This window comes from Oncorhynchus clarkii, chromosome 3 (assembly GCF_045791955.1).
Source record: "Oncorhynchus clarkii lewisi isolate Uvic-CL-2024 chromosome 3, UVic_Ocla_1.0, whole genome shotgun sequence".
In the NCBI taxonomy this organism is placed as follows: Eukaryota; Metazoa; Chordata; class Actinopteri; order Salmoniformes; family Salmonidae; genus Oncorhynchus; species Oncorhynchus clarkii.
The window spans coordinates 62,217,653-62,232,153 of record NC_092149.1 but is presented as its reverse complement, the minus strand read 5'-3'; the positions used below and the strand labels follow the sequence as shown (position 1 = coordinate 62,232,153).

Here is a 14,501-nt window from a genome sequence, read left to right as displayed (position 1 = left end):
TGCGCCCACCACTAGATGGATGGCAGTATTTGTCACTGTGGGGGCAATTAGCGACAGGTGCTCAGAGGTGTGTCTGTCTGTGTCTTGTCTGTCTGTGTCTGTCTGTGTCTGTCTGTGTCTGTCTGTCTGTGTCTGTGTGTGCGTCGTGCGTCAGAGACACGTTTGACAAATGAGCCTGCGCCTTTTAATTGTCGGCCAGCAGCTTGTGGGTCGGGGTGAAAATGCTGCTTTAAGACCATACCTGGAACAGAACAGAGCTGGTGGAAATTAATAATAATAACCACCTCCCATTATCCTCTGTTAAACATTATCCCCACCATTATAAGCCAAGTCCCATTATCAACCTGAGGAGAGGCATTGGGAGGGATGCAGGGGGGAAGGGAGGGAGGCAGGGGGGAAGGGAGGGAGGCAGGCAGGGGGGAAGGAAGGTGGAAGAGTTTTTAACCACATTAACTGCCACTAGAGACCTGAGAGATGATCAGGTATTTATCTTAGATAAACGAGGGGTAAACAAGATATTTAAAATGGAAAATGGAAATAACTGAATTTGTTTTGGCCGTTGTCTGTCAGTGATATCATTACAGCCATCTATCAGACTGGTTTGTTCATTCAGTACATGCCCTTGTCTTGGCACAGAATGGAGACAAATAGACCTAATAATGATAATATCAAATGGAATAAGAATTGAATTATTCCTGCAGTTAGCCAGAGGAGAATGCACAAAATGAAATCTGATGCCAGAGGAGATTTAAGCGTCACTATCTTCTTGCCAATAAATCTGACACAACTGTTATTGATGTGCTTTTAATTTAGACATTACCTCACAGCAAGATAGGTGTACAGTATGCTCCAGTCTTGTCAGCTGACATTGTAGGGCATAAAGGAGTCTTGAAATATACTACTTAGATGCATGCTGCATTTATTGCAGGTGTCAGTAAACAAATTAGATGTGAGAGGGGTGATAGTAATTATGATACTGGTGGTGGTGTAGGGTAGGGTAGTGGTTCTCAAACATCTCCTCGGGGACCCCAGACATTTCACTATTTTGTAATAGCCCCGAACTAACTCACCTGGCTTACCTAGTCAATGGTTTGATGATAGATGACACGTTGAATCAGGTGTGCTAGCTCTGGAATAGATCAAATATATGGAATGGCTGCGGGTCCCTGAGGAGAGGTTTGGGAACCACGTGTGTAGGGGACAATTAACTGTGCTCCTCTACCCAGTGAGACAAGGGTTTGGCTGGGTGTAGGAGGCGTATATAATAGGATACTGGTGCTGTTTGAGTAGAGGACTTAGTTGTGGTCCTCTACCCAGAGAGGAGAGGGGTTGACTGGGTAGGTGCAGGGCTGTAGTCTCTGGCACAGCCAGGGGAGAGTTGGAGCTAGTGGCAGATGGGTAGGAGCAGAGGCTGGCTTTGGCTGGGGAATGAGAGAGCAGACTGGGCTGGGCAGTACTTGCCTGTCCCTGCCAAAGCACCTCCTTCCATGGCCCAGCATCCCTGTTGTGTTTTCTTCCAAAAGGTACATAATAGCATGTTAGGCAGACTGCTCTGTCCATTCATGAATAGAAAGTTGATCCTAGATGTATTCTTCACTCAGACAGAACACTATGGGGGTCATACTATCAGACAGTCTGAGTGACATATGGTTCCTAGCCACACACAGACAGTGCAAAAATAAATGGTTTGAAGTTAAATAGTTTTGTTGTCTGTGAGGCTGTCCAAAACAGATTTCCCTTATGTTCCCCTGCTACAGTTTTATTGAACTCTGAGAGACTGTTTGACAAATTCAACATTTCCTGCGGGTGTTTTTCCACAAATAGTTCTTTGTTGGGTTGAACAATTTTTCTGAAGCATCTTGTCTGAGCACAACAAAACAAAGGCAATTAGTGTCTTTCCACTACGAGCTTCAATATGTGCGATGTCGGACAGTTAGGAGTAAACCTTGTCAGTCCAGGAGTAAACCTTGTCAGTAGGGTTGGGCAGTATCCATATTTTCTGTATTGTTGTACCATACCGGGGTATACAGTGTTACCAGAAGTACATACAGTACAAGGGACAAACACTATTTCTAAAACTTACTAACACTTTAAAAAAAGTATAATATTGTCAACAGGGATCTTGATCCAAGAGGGGATTAGAAATCTCTGCTGTAACCAAGAAGCTTGATATTGACATCTAGCCACTTCCATAGCAAACTAAATGCATAGCTGGAGCCCTGAGTTTGATATCATTCATTTGACACATCTTATAGTTATACTTAACTTACAGTTCATCAGTGACGTAGCATGCAGCCCTCGCGATGTAGGGTCCTTGGAAATGTCCTTGTTTTTGAAAGAAATGCACATTTTTTGTCCATTAAAATGATATCAAATTGATCAGAAATACAGTGTAGACATTGTTAATGTTGTAAATGACTATTGTAGCTGGAAACTGCAGATTGTTTTTTAGGGAATATCTACATAGGCGTACAGAGACCCATTATCAGCAACCATCACTCCTGTGTTCCAATGGCACATTGTATTAGCTAATCCAAGTTTATCATTTTAAAAGGCTAATTGATCATTAGAAAACCGGCAATCATGTTAGCACAGCTGAAAACTGTCCTGGTTGAAGTGGCCTTCTTTAGACTAGTTGAGTATCTGGAGCATCAGCATTTGTAAGGTCTATCTATACCTGTTTGTATTTGGCGCATGTGACAAATACAATTTGATTTGATTTTGAACGCAAAAACACAAGGCTTTGTTTAGCGTGTCTGGATGGATGGGGAGTAGCAGACATCAAATATCTGCCTGCTTGCTTCACAGTCACTGGTGATCTAAATTACATCAACTCATATCATGGTGTATCGCTGTAAGCTGTCACCAGTTGTAACCCAGGGACAGCTACATTCTCCTGACACCATGACTGCTTCCCTTTTATCGATGGTGACATGGAGGCACATAAGTCACCCTGAGACTTGTTTACACTCTTTGTTGTGGTTTGAAGCATGTCATGATTTGCATCATCATGATGATATGGCGGGTGACACATTGCTTCTTGAAACTCCTGACATGCAAAACATTTTGGGGCCGTATCAACAGTGGACTACAGTGTTGGACTTCCAACAGTGGAAGAAAATACCAAAATATAGTTTTTGAGTAGAGTTTTCCTTTAAGCCATTTTTGAAACATACCAAATTAGGCAATGTTGTACGCGTTTCAGTTGTTGTTTTGTTGTTGTTTAAAAACAATCCTGTTTCTATCTGTGTGCTCCAGGTTTACTACCTCCATCTCTGTCTCACCCCAGGTTAACTACCTCCATCTCTGTCTCTCTCCAGGTTTACTACCTCCATCTCTGTCTCTCTCCAGGTTTACTACCTCCATCTCTGTCTCTCTCCAGGTTTACTACCTCCATCTCTGTCTCTCTCCAGGTTTACTACCTCCACCTCTGTCTCACCCCAGGTTAACTACCTCCATCTCTGTCTCACCCCAGGTTAACTACCTCCATCTCTGTCTCTCTCCAGGTTTACTACCTCCATCTCTGTCTCTCTCCAGGTTTACTACCTCCATCTCTGTCTCTCTCCAGGTTTACTACCTCCATCTCTGTCTCTCTCCAGGTTTACTACCTCCACCTCTGTCTCACCCCAGGTTAACTACCTCCATCTCTGTCTCTCTCCAGGTTTACTACCTCCATCTCTGTCTCTCTCCAGGTAACTACCTCCATCTCTGTCTGTCCCCAGGTTAACTACCTCCATCTCTGTCTCACCCCAGGTTAACTACCTCCATCTCTGTCTCTCTCCAGGTTTACTACCTCAATCTCTGTCTCTCCAGGTAACTACCTCCATCTCTGTCTCTCTCCAGGTAACTACCTCCATCTCTGTCTCTCTCCAGGTAACTACCTCCATCTCTGTCTCTCCCCAGGTTAACTACCTCCATCTCTGTCTCACCCCAGGTTAACTACCTCCATCTCTGTCTCTCGCCAGGTTTACTACCTCCATCTCTGTCTCTCTCCAGGTTTACTACCTCCATCTCTGTCTCTCTCCAGGTTTACTACCTCCATCTCTGTCTCTCCCCAGGTTTACTACCTCCATCTCTGTCTCTCTCCAGGTTTACTACCTCCATCTCTGTCTCTCTCCAGGTTTACTACCTCCATCTCTGTCTCTCTCCAGGTTTACTACCTCCATCTCTGTCTCTCTCCAGGTTTACTACCTCCATCTCTGTCTCTCTCCAGGTTTACTACCTCCATCTTTGTCTCTCTCCAGGTTTACTACCTCCATCTCTGTCTCTCTCCAGGTTCACTACCTCCATCTCTGTCTCACCCCAGGTTTGCAGATTCTATCCGGGGCATGCTGAAGCTCATCCTGGTCCTGATGATGGCTGGTGCTTCCCTGGCCTCCACCTGGTTCACATTAACCTGCCTGACCAGGCTCACACACCTACCCTCCACTGCAGGTAGGCCTAGTAGAGCATGGTTTCCAGAGAATCCTAGAGCCACAATAGATATTTCAATATAGCCACAATGGATACTTCAATAGCAGACTTGTCCTTTAGATTTAGGAAGGGACGCATGGACCGAGTAAAGCAAGTACATCTCCTGTTTCTGTAGCGTGAGGCAGATTGATGTACAAGTACACCGCCTGGACAAGACTCTTGTCTATCGCAGGGCCAAGAATAGATGCATCATGCCCATTTGTACAGTCTTTGGTATGACTCGGCCGGGGATGGAACTCCCAACCCTCCAATCTCAGGGCAGATATGGACTGCGATGCAGTAGCACATTAGCAGATTCCCTTGAAACAAACAAACACATGAACTTCACATTCACCAGCTCTAGCATTCTCATCTATCATCATTTTCATGCTTGTCATCAGTATTTTTTTCAGTCCTCTCGCTACTGGCTGACAGTGCCAAGCTAACAGACCCCAGGATTGCCCATCCATCTGGTGTACTGTGCATGGCTGGTAATATACATAGCTCTGGTAGGAGCCTCTTCCACATTACACACTTCTCTTTGTTATCCCTTTTTTGAAATCCTCAGCTTGCGCACTTATTAAATTAATAATAATGTGTATTTTTTACACAACTTCACTGGTTTTGTTCTTCAACGACGTCTATTATCATTCATGCAATAGTGATTCGCTGAATCCGCTCCCGAGTGGCGCAGCGGTCTAAGGCACTGCATCGCAGTGCTAGAGACGTTACTATAAACCCGGGATCATTCCTGGGCTGTGCCACAACCGGCCGGGGCATATTTGGCCCAGCATCGTCCGGGTGATGGGAATGTGTGGCGGAGGGGGCTTTACTTCGCTCATCGTGCCCTAGCGACTCCTTGTGGCGGGCCAGCTGTCTGCAGGCTGACCCCGGTAGCCATTTGAACGGTGTTTCCTCCGACACATTGGTGCAGCTGGGTTCTGGGTTAAGCTGGCGGGTGTTTAAAGAGCACAGTTAGGCGGGTCATGTTTCAGAGGACGCATGACTCCACCTTCGCCTCTCTTGAGCTCGTTGGGGAGTTGCAGCGATGAGAAAAGATCATAATTAAAATTGGGAGATAAAAAAGGGGGTCCAAATTTTTTTACGGTATTCGCTGACAGCGTGGGGTTTCCCTTGGACACATTCTTCATGGTTCTACTACAATACTTCCCCTACTGGAAAAGTCTAAAATGTTGCGATGAAGCAGCACCATCCCCTGGGGATCAACTAGCTACAACCGGGGAGAGACTGAGACAGAGTGGGAGGAACAGAGCAGCCGTGGGACACTAGAGGTTGTCTGTGTTTGATACCAGCCTGTCTTAGAGCAGGACGGGGGTGGTTGAACAAAGGGGAGATGAGAGGGAAGAGGGGATATTCATTCAGGATTTGATGACTGTGTCGTCGGTGCAGTGGCATCGCCTCAGTTTCTCTGTGACAGCGGCAGGCAGGCAGGCAGGCTGGGTCCTCTGAGGCAGCAATGTGATTTAGAGCGGTGCTGGCTAATGAGGAGTTGATTTGGCCCAATCTGCAGTGATAAAGGAGACAGAGGAGACTGAGCCATGTTCTGTCCCAAATGGTACCCTATTCCTTATATAGTGCACTACCGTAGTACTCTGGTCAAAAGTAGTGCCCTTTATAGGGAATAGGGTGCCATTTGGGATGTAACAATGCTCTGCTCCACGGTGATGGCTTAATCTCCTCTCCCAGCCCAGGGCCCCCGGGCTCGGCCTCAGAGCAGCTGAGACCTCGATCAGTGGTGGCCAAGACACACAGGCACACAAGCACGGACGCACGCACAGATACTGTGAGCACACACACACACACGCGCGCATGCACACTAGTTGAGATGCACACACACTAGTTGAGATGCACACACACGGGCACCCGTACACACATACAAACACACACACACACACTGGGAGAATCGGCCAGCAGCATATGGCACTTACCAACGCAATTTGCCTGTGCCCTGAGAATAACTAACTGTAGTCAATCTCATGAAAACACAAGCTGCACAGCAGGTGGTTTTGCCTGCGTTTTTCCCCCCATCCACCACCCACTGTTGAACCACCATTGTCTTACCTGGAATGACATTATGAGTAAGCTTTGATATGTAACAATGAGAACTTGGAGGCCTTCTCATGGTTACACTAGACTAGTGTCATCTCACTAGTCACTAGTTAAAGTGCCATATGTAAAAAAGGGCTTTATAAGTCACATTTGATTGGTTAACCCATGAATCCCTGTCCTCTGCTTTATAAAATGTGATGATTGATTGGTTAACCCCCCTCCCCTCTTCCCCTCAGCTACTCTTTACACCTCCTGTATCCTGGTGGGCATCTTCATCAACAGTAGTGTGCCCATCTTCTTTGAGCTCTTCATCGAGACCGTGTACCCCGTGCCAGAGGGCATCACCTGTGGCGTGGTCACCTTCCTCGGTAACCTGGTCACCGGCTGCCTCCTCTTCTTCCTCACCTTCTACAGCACAGGTAAGACTGACGGGTAGAGTACAGCTACAACACAAGATGGAAGAGAAAGAAGTGGATAGGAGAGAGCTCTAGAGCAGTAGGTCAGATTTACATCCAGGTCAAGAGGTCAAATAGATATAAGAATTAGAATTAGATTCCCAGACTTTTTAAGATATAATATTTATTTTGATTATAATAATTTAAATAAATGTTTTATCTCCCAGCCTGGTATTCATTGTCTTGGTCTAGTGGAGGTTCATGTATACTTTGTAAGTAGAGCACATTACATTACAGGCTCCAGGAGCAGGTCTGGAACCTGTAGAAATATAAAGTCAGTGGATCCGAAGCATCATGCCTCCTCTCTGTGGGTGCATCCCAAATGGCACACCATTTCCTTCATAGTGTACTGCTTTTCACCAGGCCATTTTTATTTTTATTTTTTACCTTTATTTAACTAGGCAAGTCAGTTAAGAACAAATTCTTATTTTCAATGACGGCCTAGGAACAGTGGGATAACTGCCTGTTCAGGGGCAGAACGACAGATTTGTACCTTGTCATCTCGGGGGTTTGAACTAGCAAACCCTGCCGCCATGGCAACCCTGCCGCCATGGTCAAAAATAGTGCACTATGAAGGGACTAGGGTGTCACTTGGGAAGAAACCTCTGTTTCTCTCCTCTGTTGGCTGAGCTACGTTCTGTTTGCAGAGCTCTTCTTTGTCTGATTATCTAACCTTCCAGTAAAGGCTAATCACAAAGCCACTCAGGTGGAATGATGAATAATGCTTCTAGAACTTGACAGCATTCCCCCCTCAAACCCTTTTGAGTAAATAGACAGAATATATACGTACACATATTTGTGCAAACTGGATTACTATTCGTGAGATTCACTGGGTCCACCAGAGTACAGGGGGTGTACAGTCTGGCTCGTCCACCAGAGTACAGGGGGTGTACAGTCTGGCTGGTCCCCCAGAGTACAGGGGGTGTACAGTCTGGCTGGTCCACCAGAGTACAGGGGGTGTACAGTCTGGCTGGTCCCCCAGAGTACAGGGGGTGTACAGTCTGGCTGGTCCCCCAGAGTACAGGGGGTGTACAGTCTGGCTGGTCCCCCAGAGTACAGGGGGTGTACAGTCTGGCTGGTCCCCCAGAGTACAGGGGGTATACAGTCTGGCTGGTCCCCCAGAGTACAGGGGGTGTACAGTCTGGCTCGTCCATCAGAGTACAGGGGGTGTACAGTCTGGCTGGTCCCCCAGAGTACAGGGGGTGTACAGTCTGGCTGGTCCCCCAGAGTGGTGCACTGTAATAGGGTGCTATTTGGGAGGTAGACAAAGTGTCGACTGTCAATAGCCAGGCTGTGTCAGATGGAGATGTATGTACCCTAGGATCAGCAAACGGACACAGGCCTCAAAGTATACATTTTTCTCTTCTAGTTGTTGGTGGTGGTTGATGACATCTTGGTGGATGTGTACAGAGGGGTCTGTGTGCTGGATGCTGCCCATATGGTGGGAACTGTGAAGGGAACAGTGTTGGCGGCTTCCTACCCTCTTTCCCTCTGACACCCAGGAGATTAAACTGAGAGGAGAGCGCTTTGGCGCAGCTTTAGCTTTTAAAATATAACCCTGTTGTGGTCACAGGCAGTAGTGTGGTTTATGTTACCCTTGGGTCTCTCGCTCCCTCCCTTCTGCACTGAGTGATGCTCAGAGACTATACCCAGCTGAGACTGGTCTGAGATCTATTGTTAAGGGCCCAAGACATCTTGAGTTCAGAATCCTGTGGTATTCCTGTGAGGACTGGACACTCTTGATGACTGCCAGTAGCTCGGCCCTATAAAAGTAGAGCAGTTGGTGTTCCTCAGGAATCAGTGTTAGGAACAATTAATATGATATGTACATGTCCCTATAGGAATTTAGACCATTGGTTTACATGTATTTGAGACAGCTTATTAAAAGGTAATGGTAAACATGTTGTCCCTCATGAATTTAGCAAATTTGTAAATATTGGCTCTCTATGGCAAGACACATCATTCACCCAAGTTTTGTCAAAATCGGTCCAGTGCTGTCTGAGATATCGTGTGTGACGAACGTACAAACGTACTAACGGACGGAGACGTATCCACAGTCCCCTTTTCGATTTCATTGTGGGGGACAACTACGACTAAATCCAGTTCCTGTTGTCTCTGTCCTGTTTATCAACCAATGTGGATGAACGGAGGATAACATTCAACCACCACAAAACAGATTTGTAAGGAATAGGACCGTATGATAGCACAGGAGGTTGGTCGCACCTTAATTGGGGAGGACGGGCTTGTGGTAATGGTTGGAGCAGAATGAGTGGAATGGTATCAAATGCATCGAACACATGGTTTGATGCCATTCCATTTGCTCTGTTCCAGCCATTATTATGAGCCATCCTCCCCTCAGCAGCCTCCACTGTATGATGGGGCTACAATATTTTATTTTTTACCTCTACTTCATTCATTTCAGCCTTATACAGTAATCGATGTGGCATATGCGGTGGTGTGGAATTAAAAGCAGAAGAATTCCATATAAATCTTTGCCTTTTCAAAATCAACCCCGCTCCATCCTTCATTTTAAATTGGCAATCTCAGCCTCAAAGATGTTCATTTATTTTTTGGTTACAGTTGATTTAAAATTTCCATTCGCTGCTCACTGCCAAAAGAACAAATTCTGAAGTATCAATGCTTTAACTTCTTTAAAAATATATATTTGTATACATATTGTTTTAATATTGAAGGGTTGCTAGGGTCTCGGCTCAGCGGGTCCCAACTTCCTTCTATTCCAGCAGGGTATTTCAGGGTGCCTCCCAAATGGCACCCTTTGCTCTATATAGGACTGAATCTGTCTGAAAACACGAATGGAGACAACATTGGCCATATGAATACAGCTGTTGGTACTTTAGATTTCATCGTCTCTGTGTTTGTGATTTAGCTATGGAGAGGTGGGTGGAATACAAAGTAGGGAGCCTTATTGTGAAGTGTAGAGTCAAAGATTCCTCGTCTATGTGGAGGAGTTAGCGGTTGTGTGGGATAGGCAGCTATATCGTTGTGTTTGTTGCCAAGACTTCTACGAGGGAAACAGACCGAAAATAATTGACGCTTTTCTTTTTGTTTTAAACTTAGTTTTTGTCAAACTTTGCTGTGTTTGTCTTGAAGTACAACACTATGAGATGAATAACATGTTATTTGGCATATCTGTAATTCCTAACCTTTTGTGAATGTTATGGAGGCGTCAGACTGTAGCGCCACGTTGATCATTAACAAGCCTTTTGTTTTGCAGTTGCACTTTTATTTCTGGGATGTTTTTGAAGGATCGTCGTGGGAACAGTTGACAGTGTAATCAAACACACCCTATTAGGAACACACAGTCATATTAAACAGTCTTAATGTCTACCCACCCAGTCGCAACATTCTGACAGTAATAGAAAATAATTATTCTCATTTTGTTTCATTGAACGTTTTATGATTTCATTTCATTTATTTCTGGCTAATGTCAGCCAGTCAGCCAGTCAGCCAGCTCCATTCACCTAAAAAAAACAGCTATGTAAAGTGAGAAGACATTTAACCAGCTCTGAAAAGCTACATCCATTTTAAAACGCGGCATTATCAGCGACAATTAGGAATAATTCTGGTATGATAAGCGGCTTTGGCTGATGGCGCAGGGTGAGGCGTCAATATAGCCAGAGGGAGAAGTGAAAACATAATTTCAATTGTCCTTTCTAACTGTCAGTTGGGTATTATCACTGAGCTACTGGAGCTATGATAGCCTGCATCAGCGTATCTCTCCCCAGAGGCTCTTTCATTATGAATGTACAGAAAGGGAAATAGATTCAGTCCACTCCTATTCCCCTGTGTATTGCTGTTCAAGCAACTTTCTACACAGTACAGCCCACCACTCCTCACTGACGATGTCAGAGGGACCATGACCGCACAAGCCACTTAGCCCCATCTTCACAAACAAATACTTGTTGGTAAGCATACAAAGACACATTAGCATTCATTCAGACTCTACACCCGTTCACATATCTCTTAATCTCCAATCTAAATGGATGAATCAGGGGCAGGCGGGTTGTGGTGACAACACAGTCAGAGAAACACAACTCCGTAAACGGGCCTCCACACCAACAGGCAACAGGTTACTGAGCTAACTTGATTAATGACTGTGCTACTGCACAATGGAACGTCCTTCACCTTTTCACTTCTTATTTTGTCTTCCACTGTGCTCTGATCCACAGATGTTCTCTCTCTTTCTCTCTCTGTCCACTGTGCTCTGGACTCTCAGATGTTCTCTCTCTTTCTCTCTCTCTCTCTCTGTCCACTGTGCTCTGGACTCTCAGATGTTCTCTCTCTCTCTCTCTGTCCACTGTGTTCTGGACCCACAGATGTTCTCTCTCGCTCTCTGTCCACTGTGCTCTGGACCCACAGATGTTCTCTCTCTCTCTTTCTCTCTCTCTCTCTGTCCACTGTGCTCTGGACCGACAGATGTTCTCTCTGTCCATTGTGTTTTGGACCCACAGATGTTCTCGCTCTCTCTGTCCACTGTGCTCTGGACCCACAGATGTTCTCTGTCTCTGTCCACTGTGTTCTGCACCCACAGATGTTCTCTGTTTCTGTCTCTGTCCACTGTGTTCTGGACCCACTGATGTTCTCTCTCTCTGTCCACTGTGCTCTGGACCCACAGATGTTTTCGCTCTCTGTCCACTGTGCTCTGGACCCACAGATTTTGTCTCTCTGTCCACTGTGCTCTGGACCCACAGATGTTCTCTGTCTCTGTCCACTATGTTCTGGACCCACAGATGTTCTCTGTCTCTGTCCACTGTGTTCTGCACCCACAGATGTTCTCTGTTTCTGTCTCTGTCCACTGTGTTCTGGACCCACTGATGTTCTCTCTCTCTCTCTGTGTCCACTGTGTTCTGGACACACAGGTATTCTCTCTCTGTCCACTGTGTTCTGGACCCACAGATGTTCTCTCTGTCCACTGTGCTCTGGACCCACAGATGTTCTCTCTCTGTCCACTGTGTTCTGGACACACAAATATTCTCTCTCTGTCCACTGTGTTCTGGACCCACGGATGTTCTCTCTGTCCACTGTGCTCTGGACCCACAGATATTCTTGCTCTCTCTATCCACTGTGTTCTGGACCAACAGATATTCTTTCTCTCTCTGTCCACTGTGTTCTGGACCCACAGATGTTCTCTCTCTGTCCACTGTGCTCTGGACCCACAGGTGTTCTCTCTCTGTTCACTGTGCTCTGGACCCACAGATATTCTTGCTCTCTCTGTCCACTGTGTTCTGGACCAACAGATATTCTTGCTCTCTCTGTCCACTGTGCTCTGGACCCACAGGTGTTCGCTCTCTGTTCACTGTGCTCTGGACCCACAGATGTTCTCGCTCTCTCTGTCCACTGTGTTCTGGACCCACAGATGTTTTCTCTTTCTGTCTCTCTTTCTGTCCACTGTGCTCTGGATCCACATATGTTCTCGCTCTCTCTGTCCACTGTGCTCTGGACCCACAGATGTTCTCTCTGTCCACTGTGTTCTGCACCCACAGATGTTTTCTGTTGCTCTCTCCGTCCACTGTGTTCTGGACCCACAGATGTTCTCTCTCTCTTTGTCCACTGTGTTCTGGACCCACAGATGTCCTCTCTCTGTCCACTGTGTTCTGGACCCACAGATATTCTCTCTCTGTCCACTGTGTTCTGGACCCACAGATTTTCTCTGTCTCTGTCCACTGTGCTCTGGACCCACAGATCTTCTCTCTCTCTGTCCACTGTGCTCTGGACCCACAGATGTTATCGCTCTCTGTCCACTGTGTTCTGGACCCACAGATGTTCTCTCTCTCTGTCCACTGTGCTCTGGACCCACAGATGTTCTCGCTCTCTGTCCACTGTGTTCTGGACCCACAGATGTTCTCTCTCTCTGTCCACTGTTCTCTGGACCCACAGATCTTCTCTCTCTGTCCACTGCTATGGACCCACAGATGTTCTCTCTGTCCACTGTGTTCTGGATCCACAGATGTTTTCGTTCTCTGTCCACTGTGCTCTGGACCCACAGATGTTCTCTCTCTCTCTGTCCACTGGGCTCTGGACCCACAGATGTTTTTGCTCTCTGTCCACTGTGTTCTGGACCCACAGATGTTCTCTCTCTCTCTCTCTGTCCACTGTGTTCTGGACCCACAGATGTTTTTGCTCTCTGTCCACTGTGTTCTGGACCCACAGATGTTCTCTCTCTCTGTCCACTGTGTTCTGGACCCACAGATGTTCTCTCTCTGTCCACTGTGCTCTGGACCCACAGATGTTGCAGCTATCTCTGTCCACTGTGTTCTGGACCCACAGATGTTCTCTCTGTCCACTGTGTTCTGGACCCACAGATGTTCTCTCTCTGTCCACTGTGCTCTGGACCCACAGATGTTTTCGCTCTCTGTCCACTGTGTTCTGGATCCACAGATGTTCTCTCTTCCTGGCTTGAGGAAGAGGCTCTTTTTGTACCCTAGTGGAGAGACAAATGAAAGGATAAGCAAGACAAAATATAATTTTCCTTCACATTGTCCTTAGGAGGAGCCTCTCTCTTTCTTACTCTCTCCCTTATGTCCTCTTCCCCTCTGGACACTATTACTGTTTTCTGTGTAGGTTTAGGTAGCAACAATAAGTGAAAGAGTAAGCCAAAAGGCCTATTTTTTTCTCCTGTGTGCAATGCACCCTTGTCTCCTTCACCTTACCCTGGTGGAGAGGTGGATCCATTCTGGCTGACTCACTCTGAGATGTGCCAGAGGGCCAAATCATAGAATTTACCCAAACAGGCCAAACGGCTGACCTAGCTTGAGTCTCACTTCTCACCCATCGATTGAGCCGCTCACTTCAGGGGCAATTGATCAACTGCATTATAGGACCGGGCAACTGAAATTGAAATGCCCTGCAGGTTGAATTAAGATGCATGCTCCACTCAAGTTGGTGTGTTTTGACCTCATTTCTCTATATTTAGTCCTGCTGTTTCTTTATCAGGTCCCTGCCAGCTGCTGGAGGGCTGTCATCTTCTACCTTATCAGGCCGTGTGGTTCCTGTCTTAGTGGTAGGGGTGCTGGGCACCCCGCTCAGTCTCTCTCTCTCTCTCTCTGCTCTCTCTCTTTCTGTCTCTCTGTTTCTCTCTCTCTCTGCTCTCTCTCTTTCTGTCTCTCTGTTTCTCTCACTCTCTGGTCTCCCTCGCTCTCTCTGGTGACTCTTTCTCTGTATTCCCTCTCTCTTTCTCGTTCTCTCTCTCCCCCCACCCACACCTCTGCATCATGTTGAGAGGGCATGCCTAGTGCTGTGCAGCTGAAAGGAGACCTATATCGATTTCTTTCTGGTGCAGTAACAGGAAGTAATGTGTCTGTCAAGGTATATGTTGCTCTACGCGTGTGTGTGTGTGTGTGTGTGTGTGTGTGTGTGTGTGTGTGTTGAGTTAGAACCATGGATCACACCAATTAGTCTCACTCTACACGTGGCTTTCCATTACCTCTTCATTACAGGCTAACTAGGGCCACTGGAGCTTAAACAGCAAAACAGGAGGGAAAAGGAAAAACATTTGGGTTCAAG

General features: G+C 46.4%; 1 protein-coding gene across 1 annotated transcript in view; it reads left to right on the top strand.

The window, feature by feature from the left end:
* The window catches only part of LOC139400897 (solute carrier family 49 member 4), a 62,770-nt gene that overhangs the window by 43,350 nt on the left and 4,919 nt on the right, over positions 1 to 14,501 (top strand). Inside the window, exons 7-8 of the mRNA XM_071145458.1 lie at positions 4,307 to 4,434; positions 6,759 to 6,941. Coding sequence (XP_071001559.1) covers positions 4,307 to 4,434; positions 6,759 to 6,941 — 311 coding nt within the window. The remainder of the gene's footprint in view (positions 1 to 4,306; positions 4,435 to 6,758; positions 6,942 to 14,501) is intronic.